This window comes from Gossypium hirsutum, chromosome A07, assembly GCF_007990345.1.
Source record: "Gossypium hirsutum isolate 1008001.06 chromosome A07, Gossypium_hirsutum_v2.1, whole genome shotgun sequence".
Lineage (NCBI taxonomy): Eukaryota > Viridiplantae > Streptophyta > Magnoliopsida > Malvales > Malvaceae > Gossypium > Gossypium hirsutum.
The window spans coordinates 26451132-26469947 of NC_053430.1; the positions used below are offsets into that span (position 1 = coordinate 26451132).

General features: G+C 28.6%; 1 protein-coding gene across 1 annotated transcript; it reads left to right on the forward strand.

Moving 5' to 3' along the window:
* The first annotated feature begins 732 nt into the window (after window positions 1–732).
* Window positions 733–8043, forward strand: LOC107953095 (uncharacterized). The gene is made up of 4 exons (XM_016888317.2): window positions 733–1301; window positions 6603–6886; window positions 7041–7268; window positions 7374–8043. The coding sequence occupies exons 1-4, from the start codon at window positions 923–925 to the stop codon at window positions 7887–7889; spliced, it is 1407 nt and encodes a 468-aa protein (XP_016743806.1). The 5' UTR covers window positions 733–922; the 3' UTR covers window positions 7890–8043.
* Window positions 8044–18816: the final 10773 nt, after the last annotated feature.

Here is an 18816-nt window from a genome sequence, read left to right on the forward strand (position 1 = left end):
TTTGCAAAGAAAACATAATTAAATTTTGGTATCGATTTTCAATAATAATGTATCGTTTCGATATCAATATCAACTGTGAATTTTCAATATTGATTTTTAAACCTTAAATTTTACAATTTAATTCTACCATATACCTAAATTTCACAAATAGGTCCATGTAGATTATAAATTTTTAATATGCTTGACTATATATGATTTGATATTAAGTATTTGAAATTTTGTTTAGTACAATATATGTTGATTGTTGAATTTTGCCATAACACTTTATTACTCGAATCCGACAATTGAGCTGAATAATGAATGTTACAGCTTCTACCAACGTCGACTCACGATTGGGGGACACCTTTGAGCTCTGAGTCACTCCGCTTTGTTCCAAATTCAACTTTATCTCAAGCATAAATTAATTCACCCATATATATATATAAAAGACGAAACACGTGAGGAACAACATTTTGTTTTACATGCATCAATCAAGAAAAACGAAGTATCCCATACGATATATATTTCAAATTAAAGAAATTATGATATTTGGAAGTATTGAGGTGAATTTACAATAAAGATTATAATTTAGGGATGTATAGTGTAATTAACTCATAATAATAAACTACGTGTTTTGACAATTAAACCCCTCCCCTTATCGATTGTATGGGCTAAATCTAATCCTATTCTATTCAAATCTGAAATTGTAAATATTTTATTCAAATCTATTATAATCCGAAAACATGTAATCAATCGTAGTCTTTGTTTATTTCAATTACTCAATTCTCCCATTCTTTCTCCAGAGCCTCCCTCAAATTAACCTCTCTCTTTCAAGAATTTTCTCTACTTTTTCTTTTTCTCGGGAAAAAATATAGAAGAGAAAAGTCCACAAGTTTTTTCAGTTTGAACCAGAAACCGGGACCGAACCCTACAATCAGAGAGCATGAGATCGCCGACTGTACTATCAATCGAATGTATAAAAGGGAGCTCCAAAGCTGACGAATGGACCGTAGACATGCTCCAGACGGGGGATATTGTGGAAGAGATTCGAATTGGATCCGGCTCTGCTCTCTCCCATAAGGCACCTTTTAAAGGCGGCAAGAGCGGAGTTCAGAAGATCCTTCACACCTCCTATAGGAACAAGGAGACCTCGATCCTCGTCCGGGTCAGGCGAGCCAGCGACGAGTTCGCTCAGTTACAGGCATGTATCGTGCCTAACGAGACTGGCGGGAAAAAGCAATATATGTTAAGGTCTATAGCGGATCCCAATTACACTGTCGGGTTCTCGGATCGCTCCGAGTCCGAGTGCTTCGAGTTGCAAGGTGAGTTTCTTTTATCAAATTTAGTCTTTCTTTCAGTGATTGAATGCATGCATTTCGTAGTAACTAGTCCTCTGCTCGCACTTAATTTGTTAGAAATATTATTAAATAAATATCTATATAATTATAAATAAAGTAAAATAAATATAAGAGAGTAAAGCCAATCAGAAAAAGTACACCAATAGAATATATAGTTTTTTTAAAAATATATATCTAATTAATACATATTATAAAAGTATATTATTTATTTTGGCTCATCTATACTTTATATATATATATTTAAACTATATATTAAAAATTTTATTGCGTTGGCATTATCCATTAATCTATTCTCAATTTAGTTATAAAATTGTAAAAAAATTAATATTTTTATAAAACAAAAAAATATAATTTTAAAAATATTTATATTTTCATAAATTTTAAAGAATATATACAAAATGGATTATAAATTTTTTTTAAGGACATAAATTTTATGATTTGAAACCAAAACAGTTAACATTTATTATTTCAATTAAACTAATTTTACATAAATTTGATATATGATTTTTTATGCACATCATAAATGTCATGTGCAATAATTTAATACATTTTTATTAGATTAGTGTGATTTAACTGGTGGCATTAAATTTAGTAAAAAAATTATTTTTTGGTAGACCTACTAACTCGTGGTATTAAATTTAGTAAAAACTTTAATATAAAGATTATATATGTTTAGTTTCACATAATCGTTAAATAAATTTTATTGTAAATTTTCTTTAGAGATATTTATAAATTATGAAAACACAATTAAATATAATTTAAGGTCTATATAATTAAATTACGACATAATACTTAATTATAGAGTAATATATTTTTTTAAAAATTATTCTTTATAATTTAAATAAAGAAGTTAATCATTGTTAAATAAAAAAATTATTCCTCATTAGTACTAAATAATATCAATTAGATTTAAATCTCGGTTTTAACTTCAAAATAAATTTGCATGTTTCCTAATCATTCCTTCTAAAAAAACTCAATATATTCATTCACATTTTTTCTTTAAATTTTCATTTATCTCTTCCCCTCTTCAATATTTTCTATTCGTTTTTATAAAAATATATATTTTTTAAAATTTATTTGATACTTATTAACTTAGGATTATCAAATTCTGTTTGGCTTCCTCTTGAATGGGATAAATAGGATTTTTAATGTTTTTGAATTTAATCTAAAACTTTCTCACTCTCTTTTTTTAAATATCTAAATTGAATATAACTTTCTTCTAGATAAATACATTGAATAATCAAATAAATATGATAAAAGAAATGTAATTGTTTGTACATTCTTTAATGAATATTCAATTTGATTGTTATAGCAATATACATTATCAACTTATATTTATAGATTTCTATAGTAAAAAAATTGAAATTTTAAATAAATTAAGATTAGAGGTTACATTTTTTAGATGCTATAAAAAAAATTTTGATCATTTTTATCTCAAATAATTAAGTAATAATGTGATTGAAGCAATATATTTAGGTTAATTACAATAAAACAATTCATCATCCAAAATAATAAGGAAAATAATCAATACTTCAACATATAATTTCCAAACATTAATGATCTAAAATAACAACAACAAAAAAAGATTAACACAGCTTAAGATCAAATAACTAACAGATAAAAAATTACTAAAAAAATGAAAAAAACGTAAAAATGTAAATAATATTTGTGAAAAAAAATTTTAAAACTTAAATATTTAGGAACATGAAAATAATGAGAAAAAAAAGTTTATGACCATATATACATATTTATTCAAATAAAAAGATAAAACTATTTATACATCACATAATAGTAACTAAAAGGAGTCCATAAATATTAAGAAAATAAAACTGAAATTTCGAATAAATCAAAGGAATGTTATAAATCATTTAAGGAGGAAGCCAAACTATAATAATAACGAATATAAATAACTCATCAGTTTCTCGAGATATTTTCAACTTTCTCCTTTTATCTATCTTATTCAATGTATTTTATACATAAATTAGACTTTTTGAACATTAATGTAATAGTTAGAAATAATTAATATTTCAATAGATGTATTAGCACTATTACATCAATCTTTTAATTGTATTTGTATAGTATTAAAACTATCAATATGTTAGAATCTCTTTAATAAATTAATACACTTTTTCAATAAAATAAATAATATGCTTGCATGTTTGATAAATTATTTGCATGTAAATTTCTTAAGGATATAAATTTCACCCAAAACATTTTCTTTATAGAGTTTATGAAATTAATTTCATGCTTGTAAAGTAATTTATATATTAAAGGAGTAAAGAATTAAAAGATGATGAGTTTGAATTGCTATTTTAACTTTATTAACTCTCATGGATCAAAGAGGAGTTCAAATTATATTTTAAATATAGACTTAACAACTTGAAATAAAAATAAGTCAATGACTATATTACCCCTATTAACTCCTAATGACCCTCAAAAAGAGTTGATTTTATATAATATATAAATTATCTAAGCCCATTAAGACTTAACCGAATTATTAACTTATATCACTTATTAAAAATATTTATGTTTATATTAATGTATTTTATAATTATATTTAAATAAAATAGTTATTTTATTATTAAAATTTTAATTTAATTCTAAATAATAGGCGAATACTTTAACCCTTAACAAGTTTTATTTTTATTTTTGTCTTTCCATCAAAGTTAACTATCTACATTTAGTAGAAATTCTAATATATAAATATGTGTATTATTAGTACTTCAAATATATATATACTAAAAAAAAGGTTTGGTTTAAACATGGCAGCATTGTTGATATTTTATTTACGTATCTATCTTTGTTAATTTAAGTTTTTAAGTCGATAATAAAAATATATATTAAATTATAAAAGGCATAAAATATCTGATATTTTAAAAAATTTAATTCAGTCCATCCATAAAAGATTTTGTCGCAATTTGCGTTCTAGTTTATCCGTCGAATTTGGCCGTGGAGTTTCTCCTAATTTCTGCTTTTGGCCAATGGAAAAAAACAGAATGGGAATATTTTTGGTTTGACCTAAAGTCTTTTAGATATTGTGCAGGTTGAAATCCCATCTGTCGGAACTTTTTACATGATTTTTGGGGTGATTACACTTTCCCGCTTGGAATTGCCAAGCAATTTTTCTAACTTCACGACTTTTATTAAAAAGCATTTTGGCCCCACTTATTTTGAAATTCCAAGCCAACAAACTACAAACTTTTGTTCTAAACCATGAGATAAATATAAAGAAGCTCTGATTTTGTATAATTTTTTTATTTAATTTAATTTTCATAAATTATTAATAATATATTAAATTAGCATGATTTATGTTGAAATGTTGGATATATAAATAATTATATTAATTCAATATATATACATAAAAAAGAAGAAAGGCATGTATTCACCGTATAAAATTGAATTAAAACCAAAATTTAATTCAAAATTTATATATTAATTTCATATTTATTTTATTTAAACTTATATTTTCTAATAACAATGATATAGGTTAAATTAAGATTCCATGGAAAAATTCTATTTTTTTTCAAATGTTGATTAATCCTGTTCCCAAGTTTCGGTATAATTTTTTTTTTGTTTTTTGAAAAAAAAAATATTTCTTTTATCAAAAGCTTTTTGTATTGAGGCGGAACTTTCCAAGGTTGTATTCAAACTATTAATTGTTTAAACTCTATAAAGTCTAAACAATTTCATATTACTATCTTTATAAAATTCAAAAACAATATGTATGACTAATTCCAATCTTTTTAAGTGTTATATTATTCCGTTTTTATTGACTCCAACAAAATGTAAATTTCACTAACAAATACCTTATCCCGCGGTTGTTTGAGAATCATAAAACAAAATTGTTATATATCATAAATAGAATATTCACTCTTCATAAAATTCTGAAATAAATAATGTAAATAAAAACTTATTTTTATATAAGGCATTCGAAAAGAAAATTCCCAGTTTTTATGGAAACTTGACCTTTTGTGGGGGCTTATGATAGTCAACTTAGTTTCGCTTTTTGTATATATGAAGAAATGATGTTTCTTAATTTGTAGTGTTAATCGACCTAACAAGATGCTTTTGCATTGAGTACAGCCATGATAGTTTAACTACCTCGGATAGCAGCTCTTGTTTTTCACACCTGATCCCCTTAGAGTAGAGAGTTCAGACTAGAAAAGCTGAGTTAGATCTTTGCTGGCTTCCACTATTACATCAATATTCAAAACCCAACTTTATCTATTTCTTTTCTTGGCTTAGACTATTTCATAACTTGAAATGATGAATATAAATTGTTTGTAATTAGTCCATACAGAAAATGAATGATGTTGCTTCTCTGGCTATTTGAACATCCTATAATTGTATCTTCCTTATCGCTATATGCTAATATGGATGTAACTTGCAAAAGCTTGGATAAGTTTTATAAGCATGCATGCATGAATGCTACTAAAAGGTCACTGTTCTCAATTTATATAGTAATATGGTTTTCTTGATTTATACTGTGGAGTAGAGTAATTGAATATGTAGAGGAATAGGGTTTTGATAATCATTTCACTTTTTACCCTTTTTTTTAATTCTGGCTAACAGGTAGTCTTTTGCATAGAAATTCTATAGCTGCTAATAAATGTTTTGCATCAACCCATAACATGTGGAAAATACTATGGAAAGTTGCTGGATTTGATTTCAGGTTTTTTTATTAAAATAATATGAAAAATAAAATTGATTTAGAAAATGATATAAGTTAGAAACCACTTACCAAAGTTGTATGAAAGCTACAGTAATTTTGGGTATACATTTTTAAAAAAATATGTTGCATAAACAACAACCACACCTAATTCACGTGGGTAGGGAGGGTTTAGGCTATATTACATTTTGGGATATTTTTTTTAGGTCCCTCAATTTTAGATTTTGATTTAATTCCAATCTTAATTTGTAGTTTTAATATTTTTTAATTTAGTTTACATCTTATATGGTTTTGTAATTATTAATGCACACGGTGAAGATTCAGTTTATCGTATAATAAATTTATTTTTGTGCCTATTGACATATCTCTTTTAATATAAATTAATTGTACAATAATTTTAGTTTCAGTTTAATTTCCAATTTGTACGTTAATATGAATTTTAATTATAGAAGATGGAGCTTTAGAAAATAAAATTGAAATTATTGTACAATTAATCGAAATGATAAGACAAGAAAGGACCAAATGCGTCTAAAAAGCTTGAATCATGTTATTCACTTTGATAATTTGTGATGCAACGTTAAACAATGAAATTGCAGTTTCAAGGAACTCGAGGATTGTGAGTGAACTATCGAGGACAAGGCTCCAGGATGGATATGTATGGTATCCGTGGCAGAGGAGGATGCAAGAGGTACTATCAGTTCCAAACTCAAGCTGTTTTCTTTCTATTCTGCTCCTTCCAAAAGCTTCAGATCGAGCGGCCTCCCGATACAATGACTTGGAGGATACCCTAGCTCGTGCTGATGCTTGGCTCCTTGCATCTCAGGCCTCCGGGGTTCCCATTCTTTTCATCAATATTCAGACTGAATTCCTGCTTACTAAGGTACAATGCTTTACAATCCCACTTGCAACAATGTTTTAAGAATTGTTGCTGTTACTTGAATGTTCTTATTGAATTTAAGCAGCCATACCCACTCCTCTTTGTTTTACCTTCCATCACATGACCGTTTAGGACTGATCTTTAATATTTGGAGCAGATCTCTGGAGAGACAGCCTCGGCCACTGTAAATGCGGGGTCCTTATCTGATTTAGCAAACCTAGGGAATGCAACCCTATACGGTTTTGAGGACTACCATGGGGTGGACATTGGAGTTGTTCGAGCAGTTCGCCTATGGTACACCCCGCTTGCAAGAGAAATCGCAGTTGAAATCAAACTAGAAGAAGATGACACAAAACTTGGATTCGCCATTAGCCGCACTGAAGAGGTGCACCATTTCATTCTCCATCAGTTTGACCTTACACATCTGATTATATGATCGAATAGAGAAACAACACAGAGTATTTGCTTATAGTTTTGTGTGTAATAACAGGGATTCATCTATATATCATCTGTGATTGATGTTGAAGACTTGCCTTCAACGAGATCAGGACTCTGCACTCTGTACAAAGAATCAATGAGTGCATCTAGGCTGCTGGTTGTCTCAAGATTATCAAATCAAAAGGTTCTTCCATGGACGGTTTCATCGACTGGAGCGGTTCGATGCTTTGATACAGTTTCCCTAAGTCAGAAACTGTCACTACACCGGCATGCCAAGGTGCCAATTCTTATGCATGTCTTCTCCTGGGATCCATCATTAGTTTCCCGTAGCTTTGGTAGTGTCAGGCTTCGTGTTCCTTCTACCTCAGTGCTGCCATTGACAAGTGAAGTTGGATTAGCCCACCATCCTAATAGTAATCAAATACTGCCTCTACCTCCTGATGAACCGAGTGAAAGCGTAGTCACAAGAGAGCAGCAGCAGCAACCCGATCGCAGACTACAGCGAGACACTGCTGGGGAGACCTCCTTTAGATTTCATGATTTTTCCCTTCCAAACAACTGGGTATGATTTTTGCACCACCTATTACAATTCTCTGCTTCATTGTGGATAAGATTTCGGATGTGCCTCATAAATTGGAGTTTACAATAGCCACCTATTGTGTTGTTTTCTTAACATTGTATACCTATTTAATTTCTTTATTAAAAAAATTCATCTTCTTTAAGCTTTTTTATTAACTTCCAAAAGAAACACAAAAACACATACAGAGTGGGCAACCTCAAAAACAGGATTAGCGTAAATTTTCAGCCAAGCTGAAGACTTATAAAGGAAAAGGGCATTTTAATTTGTCTATTTATATCGTAACAGTAGATTAACAAAAACTTTAACGGAATCCTAAATCTTAAAATCCAAGCCAACGTATGATGGCTTAAGCTCTTCCTCCTCTAATCCTTCTAGCAAGCTGAATATCTTTGGGCATAATTGCAACTCTTTCCGCATGCATAGCACAGAGATTAGTACCCTCGAAAAGCCCCACTAGATACGCGTCGGCTAATTCCTGAAGGGCAGCCACCGCACTGCTTTGGAACCTCAAATCCTGAGCGATTTCCCTCACCAACCTCTGAAATGGAAGCTTTCAAATCAGCAGCTCCATGTTCTTCTGATACTTTCTGATTTATCTTAAGGCCATGGTTCCTGGCCTGAAACGATGAGGCTTCTTCAAATTCCGAAGTTAGCATAATGAAGGACTAAAATCATAATTAGATTGATTTATTCATATATTAAGGATTAATTTCACATGACATCCACAAACTATTACCTAAATTCAAATTGGTCTCTAAACTTCAAAATATTCCAATTCACTCCGCATACTATTTGCATCCCTCCAATTAAATCCTTTCATCAGCTATTGTGTTAGCTTTTCCGTTGGATATTAGTTGATGACATGTCGCCAACTAATTGCACAGAGGTTAGTGTTTCCTTGATTTTGTTTTCCTTTTTCTTTTATACTTTATTCTCTGTATTCTTTTCTTTCAATTATTCTTCTATTCATTTTTTTTATAAATAATTACAATTAACATTTATGTTACAATTAAAGTATTTCTAATTTTTTTTATAAAAATGCTTTATTAATTTCCTTTTTCTTTATATAAATAAATAAATAATAATAATTTAGATGCTAATTTAAATTAGTTTTTTTAATATATAATTTATGAAAATTTTGCAAAATTATTTTTTTATTGTTATAAAATAAAAAGAAAAAAAAGTAAAGAATAAAGAAAATAAGAGAGCAAAAGAGAGAGCATATTTTATTGATCAATGGGAATATTTACAATACTTCTCTAAACTCTAGACTTATAGACATAAGAAGTATAAATAAAATAGAACTATAGTTCTAATGACTATTAGAATTTAAGGTATATCAAAACTTATATAGATCTTGATGGACATTCCCCTTGAATGTTCATTTGTAGATAATGTGTCTCGTTAAAACCTTACTAAGATAAAACCCCTATGAGAGAAAAAAAATTCTAGTGAAGGAAAAAGAGTACACATATCTATAATACGCCTAATATTCTGCCTCATTAAAACCTTATCAAGAAAACCCAATGGGACAAAACCTCAATTAAGCAAAAAAGAGTACAATGTATCTTTACTCTCCCTGATGGAAACATCATATAATGTCTCATATTTTGCGTATTCAATCTTGAATACTAGCTTTTCAAATGACTATTTGAATGTATTGCTAAGCATTTATATCTCTGTTCTTTTGAAAGTTATGAATGAGAGAAAATTTGGGGAAATATATTTTAATTTATTCAGGAGTTTCAACAATAATCATAGCAAACTGTAATCATGATTCTTCTTTAAAAACACAAATAGGTATTTTGGATCATTCTATAATCATTCTTTAACTATTATTCACTAAGTCAAATTTACCACATATATTCAAATTATTTCAATTCATATAAATGACCAATTTCTCGAGAATTTCAATATTCTTCTAGCATTTTAAATCCTTCAAGAATTTTAGTATAAACTTTACTATATAGTGATTTATAAAAGGTTGTAACAACAATCATTAGACGCAAGTTAAATCTTTTATAAACTGTCAGTTTAATAATATATCTAAAGGTTATTACATTCATCATAAAAGAATATTATATCTTTTCATAATCAATATCAGGACTTAGCGAAAAACTTTAATTTTTATTCCGCTTTTGCAAAACTATTTCATTTGTACCCTCACTGGCTTTGTACCTTTAGATATTTGGAGTACTGGACCAAAAACTCCACAAATTTAATTGTATTGGAGTTGTGTCTTTCTATTTTGAACAATCTATTCCATATCTATATTTCTTAATAGATTCAGTTAAGATTCTCCTTTTATTTCATTATTTCAACAATAATATTGCATGCAAAACCATTGTCGACCAGTTTTATTATTGGTTCAATAATTTTCTCAAATTGACATAACTTATCGAGATCTCTTATTTTCATCATCATTTTAATATTCAGTTTCAGGTACCTAAATCTGTTATGGAGTTTTAGTTTTAGTTATTAGTTATTAGTTATCAGTTTCAGGTACCTAAATCTCTTATGGAGTTTCAGTTATTAGTTATTTTAATATTCAGTTTCATTATTTTAATCTGAAGTACCCGCCAGAATTCATCTTTGGAACTAATCAATCTATTATTTATTCTAACTGATTGTCCTGCTGGAACTTTGATTCAAAATATTAGATGGTATATAATTCTTGGTTATTCTCATTAAGTTTGTAAATACATCTGACAGTTAACTTATAATAAAGTGAGTTATCTTTTTTGAACTTATGGTTCAAATTACTCTCTATAAAGTTCTAGATAATGATAACTCATTACAAGCAATGATTTCATTCAGCTATTATTTCCCTTTTTGTAACGCCCCAAAAATCTCTTATATATTTATTTTCGTATGTTTGTGACACAAATATCTGTCAACTTTAGTGGTTATGTGTTTTGGGAGTATTTGGGAGGTTCCAAGTTCAAACCTTAGCTTGGGCAATTTTTTGTTTTTAAATGAATAAACTCCTATATCTAATCAGTAGGCTTATTAATAAATGTTGGTAAAATATGTCAAAATAGGCCTGCTGGTTCAGTGGTTAAGTGGAGTGTTAAGGGGGTGGAGGTCTGAAGTTTGAATCTTTGCGTGATCAAGGGGATTTATTTTTACTGTTGGTGCCATGTGAGTGTTGTAGTTTGACTGAAATTTTGCAGTATTTGGGTGTGGTTTGAATTCGGTTGTTGAGGATTTTTTGGTGGACGGTTTAGGGAGTGGATTAAGGGATATGGGGAGAAAAATATGGATGGAGGAGTTTGAAAATAACCAAATTTGGTGGTGACAAGCTCGGCTACTCTCTCCCACCTTCTCAGTTTTCTGATAGTTTCCTTTTTTCTACCTTTAGTTTTTCTCTGCCAAATTTCTGCATTCTTTTTCCCCACTTGCCTCCGTTTTGTTCTTCCCAAATCCCCTTACTGTCAAAATCTCTTCCTTTCTTTGTTAGCGATTGCTTCTCCTTGTTGCTACTGAAACTCTCATTTCTTTTCCTCTTTTCTCTACCTTTTTATTTCCCTTTTCCCTTTCCCAAATTTTGCTAAGTGAATTTCTACTACATATTTTGTTCCTTTTCGGTTTTTTACTTCCTTTTCCATCGTTTTTCTTTTTCTTCTTCTTGCCATCACCTCCTCTGTTTTGCCTATTTCAGTCATTAGTTCCCCTTTTCGATTCGTTTACTCTTGTGTTGCTAAATTGTACTCTGCTTTGTCAATAATTTGGTAAGCGATTTAGGTGTTTCGTTGTTCCGTTTTATAAGTTGCTAATAGAAGGGTTATATTTATATTCTTGGATTTTTAATTGATTGTGTGCTTTTTAATTTTCTTGTTTCGATTTCTTCTTCTTCCAGCAAGGGAATTTCAACTCCTCCCTTACACTTTCTTTCTCCGTTTCTTTCAACTAAGGTTCTCCTCTAACAACAGTCGGTTGTGCTTGATCGGTAAGTATGGTTGAATTAAAATTTAATATGAAATGTGATTAAGGCTTTAACGAAAAGGTTTTGTGACTCTCGTTTTAAGTGGATACTAAAAGTGGGTTGGTGCGTCCTCAAGGAATCAATGGAGTGATTTCGGTTGTTTTTGGTTTGGAGTACTCGGATTAAAGTTTAACTTCAAAATGAAATTAGGTGTCTAACCATAACATTGTAGATAGAAATCGGTAAAAAGCCGAAAAATGTGGTTGCAGACACCACACGGGTGTGCGACCGCCCATATGGTAGGCCGTATAATCGAACACCAACATGTGATCGACGAGGCTAGCCATGTGCGATACATGGGCCCAAAGGTGAACCACACGGGTGTGTGAGATTTTTAGGCCAGGTCTTGTGGTCCACACGTCTAAAGCCATTTTGGGCCATGTGGGCCACACGGGCGTATGGGCCCATACGGACAAACAACATAGGCTTATAGGCCCATTTTTACTGTTTGACTATTAAGGTTGCATAGGTCGCCCGAGTCGACTGTGAACCTATTGTAGGGTCGGTAAACTTACCTAGACCCCTAATTGACTAAAATAACTGTATGACTGATATGAAAAAAAAATATATGATGATGTTCCACTGATTTAATACTGTATGCCCTGATTACATTCATGATATCATGTTATAGCATGTCATATCTGTATATGGCATTACATTGGGCTGGGGGTTTATATTATTCGGAGGAAGTCTATTGAAAGGCCTCGAGCCTAATTTACTGGCAGTTCAGCTGCAAACTACTGTTTAGTGCCGCATTCGATATTTTTTGGAGTGTAAGGATGGGTGAGTTGATTAAATCCCTACATGGAGTGTAAGGTTGGATGGAGTTAGAGTGTAGAGGCTGGCTGAGTAGGATTTGATATTGTATATCTGTTACTGTACTGAATATTGATATGGGCCAAAGCCCAAATGCATAACTGTTTCTTTATTGTAATGGGCTAAGGCCTTATCTGAAACTGAAACTGTTACTAAAATGGGCTTAGAGCCAGACTTAGATGGATCGGAGCGGCGAAGGACTCAGCAGTGGCCACACACCTCTTTTTACACTGTTTCGTACTTAATTAGATTTATAAAGTTTTATTTGAAGTATTTTACTCTAATAATGGCCTATATGGATTTTTGCTTTAAATTTGGATTTTATACTGCTTTCTATTTTATATCTGCCAGAGGTAGGTAAAACATTGTGTTTTAGCAAAATACCTACAAAGACACAAACTGTTTTAAAAAGCTTCCGCAATGTATAATGTTTTGAAAACTAACAACTGAATCAAAACCACAACTTTGGAAATTAATAAAAGATAATGACGAGTTCTAAACAGAAAATGTTTTAAGCTAAGTTACAGTTTTTCAACACAAGCTACGTTTTCAAACACACTACCATGCGACATCGCTAGATTCGGTCATAACATCTAGGTCGGGTTTTGGGTGTTACACTCCCCCTAATATAGGGAAAACTATCAAATCAAAATAGTAATCACAAATCATGTCATAATTGAATCTCCAAAACATCTAATAATACAAGGAGACTTGTAATTGAAATATATTCCCAACTTTCTTTGAGGATTCACTCATTTTTGTGCGTTGTGATGGAGCAATTTGAACGTATACGCACATACAAAAATTCAAAGATGAGAAATATTTAGCTATTGACTAAAAACCAATTGTAATGGAGAGTTTTTATAACTTATTGGCTTGATACGCACAGCACGCAAATCAATACAATCTCATGTTGAAATAGGAAGTTTAGTTCTCATAAGTAATGGTTTAGATATTAATCAGATGCGTTCAATCAATAATTTCTCTAAACCATTATTCGAATAAATAACAAGCTTTTATGAAAGTTTTTCAAACTCAATCAATAAAAGACTGAGATATAAACTCATCAGCTTTAACAATATGAATTGTCTTAATTGCATAATATGGAATTAATTATTTAAACAAGTAATCTTACAAACGACATGTTGCAAGTTGATAACACATATGTGATCATTTTGTAGATGCATCTACCAAGGATCATATAATATCAAAATCATCCACATGGTGGATAAGTGGGCCCATGTTCATTTCTGAAATGCAAGACATTAAATTTCAACTTTAGCTAATGAGTTTCTAATAAGAAGTTTTCATTGAGAACAAGCAACAAATGAGAATTCTTTAAATTAAAAAATCTTCTGGTTGTTTAATGAATGTCCATATGAATTCTCAATTAATTTTCGTATCATATATGATCCAAAATGGTCTAACTAGTCACGCCTAGTAGTAAATGTATTTGTATCAGTAAACTTTTGGTTTACTTTAATATACATTTCAATTGTAATAATAATGTCAATATAAATAGTGACTAATTGATAATTTTACTGTCATTCATTCTACTTTGTATCCATATATAAGTACTATTGTGATTTTTACTACTGGAAATATCTAAATCACTCTTTTCCAGGTGTACAACAGGTACATAACTAATGACTTTTCATACATAAGTTTTCTTTCTTATAAGTTCTCATCAGTAATATTTTTCCACGTAATTTTAATTAAGAACTTATTCTGAATACTGTAGAGTTATACTCACAGTTTAAAAAAAAACTTACAACTTCATGTGCATCCAACCATAACAAGCTTTAGATAGAATGGCCATATTGTATTGCTCACAAGTAGATCCTTTCACAATCAAATATTTTGCTTTCAATCCTTTAATGGGGATGGTGACAAAAGAAGATAAAAAAGATAGTAACAGTCAATTTAATTAATAACAAGAGTAATAAATATAAATCAATAACTCAACCCTCTTTTGATTCATATGAAATAAATCTTTTCCTCATTTACAATCTCAATATGAGATCCATTATGATTTTTTTTAAACCAATGGATTAACAATCACAAGATATTAATATATTAGTTCTTCTGGAGCTTTTGACTAATTTTGTACTACCAAATATTGGAATAATGGTTTTTATTTTCTTTTATGGTTTCGTTCACTTCGGGGAATGCAATAAATTTATTAGGATGAACCTATAAACGTCCCAATAGATTCTTTATTTCATAATTACCATCGCAAACATACATGGATTTCAAATCAGAATCTATCTATTCATGTTGTCATGATTAGTCTCTAATTATAATAAATATGATATAATAAATAAATCATAGTAAAATATACCTGAAGATCTTTAACATCATTGTCATCACCCACATAAGGATTATATAAGTTTCTTTAGATAATGATTACCCATAGTGCGTAGGCCTCAATTTAAAGACCGAAATTGTAATAGCTCTAGAAGGTAATTGACAACAACTTGAGCAACAGATTTGGAGTAATCGTATTATAAAATAAAAGAGAATCATGGTGATAACGTGTTATAAAATAAAAAGACAGAAAGTAAATAACAAAGAAAATAGGAGAGTAAAAGAAAGAACATATTTTATTAATCAATGAGAATATTTACAATGCTTCTCCAAAGTCTATATTTATAGACAAACGAAATATAAATGAAATAGAACTTTACTTCTAATGACTATTAGAATTTAAAGTATATCAAAACTTATCTAGATCTTGATGAACATCCACTTAATAAAATATTCATAACAATTATTTATTTTCTGTTGTCAACTTTTTTTTTCTTTCTTGAATAAATTATTATGTAAAAAAATATTTATGGAGTATGAACTTTTTATTTACATTACTTATAAACTTTTTATTTTCATTTTATTAATATTTATCTTTTATAATTAAATTAGTTAAAATGAATTTTATACTAACTAATATATAGTTTACCTACCAACAAGTGTTGGTTGCTGTGATAATAAACACTGCATTCTAAAAAAGAGATGTAGGATCGAACCTTGGATATGACATTATTAGAGGAGCAACTACAAACCTCGAATATGAAGTTTCATAAAACAAATCTAGAGAATACCAAAAAATAAATAAAATTTTTCCTACTTTTATTTGCATTTATTATAAAAAATAATACGATAAAAAGTATAATAAAAAATTTAAATTAACATATTTTAAAGTTTTGTATAAGCCAATAAATTTATTTAGTTTTGTTCTAGTTTGAAGTAGAATACTATTTCCAAAAAGGAATAATAGGAAGAAAGAAAATAAACATTATTAAATTATAAACTATCTTATTACTTTTTAAAAAGTAGTTTTGTTAATTTTTTAAAATTATAATAAAATTATTTTATATATATATAAAAAAGAAAAGGAAATTAAAAATAAAAAAAAATTATACTACAATTAAATTATATTATAATTAATTATAAATCTAAAATTATTCTAATAGCATAAATTATTATTTGTTTGTATTTGTATTTACCTATGAAAAGGAATAAAAAATAATTAAAAAGGAAAAAGGAATAAAGTTGTATTTGTTTACTAAAATAGCTTTTGAAAAAAAGGATTGATTTTATGATTTTTTTTCTTGAGTATTTGAATAATTCTAGGTAAAATATTTTATTTTGTTAGGCAAATTTTACTAAAAACATTTTTTAAACCTTAAATATTTTATATTACAATAATCATTTACTATCATATTTAAATAAATAAATTTTTAAAAGATTAAATATTTAAATTGTAAACTTATTTATACTAATCCCTAAAATTTTGTTGATTACAATTTATTTAAGTAATTAAAAGACAGCTATTCTTTTTACCATATAATATTGCTCTATACAAATCCCTATAATAAACTGCCATATTCAAAAGATTCACGGTATAATTAAAAGAATGAATATTTTTATAATTTTTAAATAAATAAATTGTAAATTTTACACATACTTAGCTCAAATATATAAAATTGTGAAAATATTGTTGTACTTTTTTTTCTCGCTTTTTTTATAAATTTAAACTCCAAAATTATTTTGTAAATATATATTTAAAATTTGAAAAAAATCTTTTAATGGTAAATTTGACAATGTATTAGATATAAAAGTCTTAAAAGCGAAAAAGGTCCTCAGCAAAAAATCAATAAAGTCTTCATAAAAATTGTGCACCTAATTGAGCCCTTAAATATAAAATGTTAATCAATGAAGTCTCACTGTTAACATTGGCCAAGTTTGTTTGTTAAATTTTACTGTCATGGCTGACAAACCAATCAGACGATGGCACATGACATTCACATGCACATATTTTAAAAATAAAACCCTAAAAATAAATAATTTTAAAAAAAAATCACATTTAGTATTAATTTGGGAAAATATGATTTTTTCTAATAATTATTTAAAATAATAAAATAATATAAAATTATTAGGAATTATAAAAAAATATTAATTTTAGTAAAAAATAAAAAATATTTAAAAAATATTAAATGGTTGTCCAAGTTCAAATTCATCAAGACAATTACTTGTCTAGGTTCATTCTAGGCATGTTTTAAATAATTTTTAAATAATTTTTACTTTTAAATAAATTTTTATAATTTCTTATAATTTTTAAAAGTTTTGAATAAATTTATAATTTTTCTGTAATTTTTTCAAATACTTAAATGAACCTGGACAAATGGTTGTCCAGGTTCAGGTTAGTAGAACTGGGTTAGTGGACCCTGGTTAGTGGATCAAATATCCAATCCGGATTACGAAATTAGGATCAATGATTAACTAAATAAAATATCATAAAATAATAATCAAGATTAAAATTTAGGTTAGAATTTTTAAAATTTAGTGTTCTGTTATTAATTTTCTTAAAACGAAATTTTAAAAATGAAACCATATTTGAAATTAATTAAGGAAATGAGTTTTAATTTGAATTAAAGGACTGATTTGAAATAGAGTGGAGACTGAAAGGGGCCAAAAGAGCAATTTCCAATTTTTAAAAATTAGTTTGCCTATGTAAACTACCTACCGATTTTCTAATACTCCAAACACCAATTCTTCCTTCAATTTTAAAGAAAACTCCTCTATTCTTCATTAATTTCGTTATTGTTCTTCAAACATTTTTCACCGAACTACATTTAAAACTCGTCGTTCTTCTCAAATTGAGGTAACATTCTGATTCTGTCACATCCAATTATCCTAAATACCCGAACTCGAGGAAGAGTCAAGGATCTAATTGAATATGAATAGATATTCACGGGCACTAATAAGGCACTTAGAAACTTAAGTGGCTAGTTAGGGAAAGTTAAATCTCAAAACTAGTTTGGTTAGATTAGAACAGGCTGGTTCTATAGTGGAAGACACAATAATTAGGGCTAAGTGATAGCAATGATCTGTGGAGATCGTGCTAAAGGAGTATAAATAGGACGAGTTGGAAACAAAATTCTTCATAATTCTATTTGTAACAACCCTATACCCGGTCCAATCGTACAGACCCGGTATAAAACTATTACATTTGGTGCCAAAACGGTTATGGCTAGATATTGTTTAATTAAAACATTTGTACATAGTATTTTAACTTACCAACCATATTTGCAAACATACTTATAGTTTCACTAATTCATTTCATATATACCAAAATACTTCAAGTAACTCAAAATAGATAGAATTTCAAGAGTTTACATTTTAGTCCCTAATACATAGGAACACATCTGAACTGCCTATGTACATGTCATTTTAATTCAAAATATAGTACCTACTTTTGAAGCTCTTGAGGATGTGATAAGATGAGAAATCTTCTAATTCGACTCTACCTCTTCGAGTCTAACTGTACCTATGCGTTAAAATTAAACGCGTTAAGCCGGTGAAGGCTTAGTAAGCACTACAAGAATAAATAGGTAAATAAATCCTAATAAAATATTTTAAACTCATTCCATTAATACATATTTACATACATATAAGTTTCTTTAGCTATGCTATATATTAATAAAATTTAATATATCTTTTTGTAAGTTATAAAACATACCTTAACATGTTGATGATTCATTTTTGTTCACAACTCATAGTCTTAGCCCAAAGTAGATTTTATAGAATACACCAGATATACGGAAAAAATACAGA

What these genes read in the sequence shown, in the direction of transcription:
- LOC107953095 (XM_016888317.2), top strand. Translation starts at nt 923, where the DNA reads ATGAGATCGCCGACTGTACTATCAATCGAATGTATAAAAGGGAGCTCC. An exon ending in CTGAATTCCTGCTTACTAAG is followed by an intron (nt 6,887 to 7,040) that starts GTACAATGCTTT and finishes TATTTGGAGCAG; the next exon opens with ATCTCTGGAGAGACAGCCTC. An exon ending in CCATTAGCCGCACTGAAGAG is followed by an intron (nt 7,269 to 7,373) that starts GTGCACCATTTC and finishes GTGTAATAACAG; the next exon opens with GGATTCATCTATATATCATC.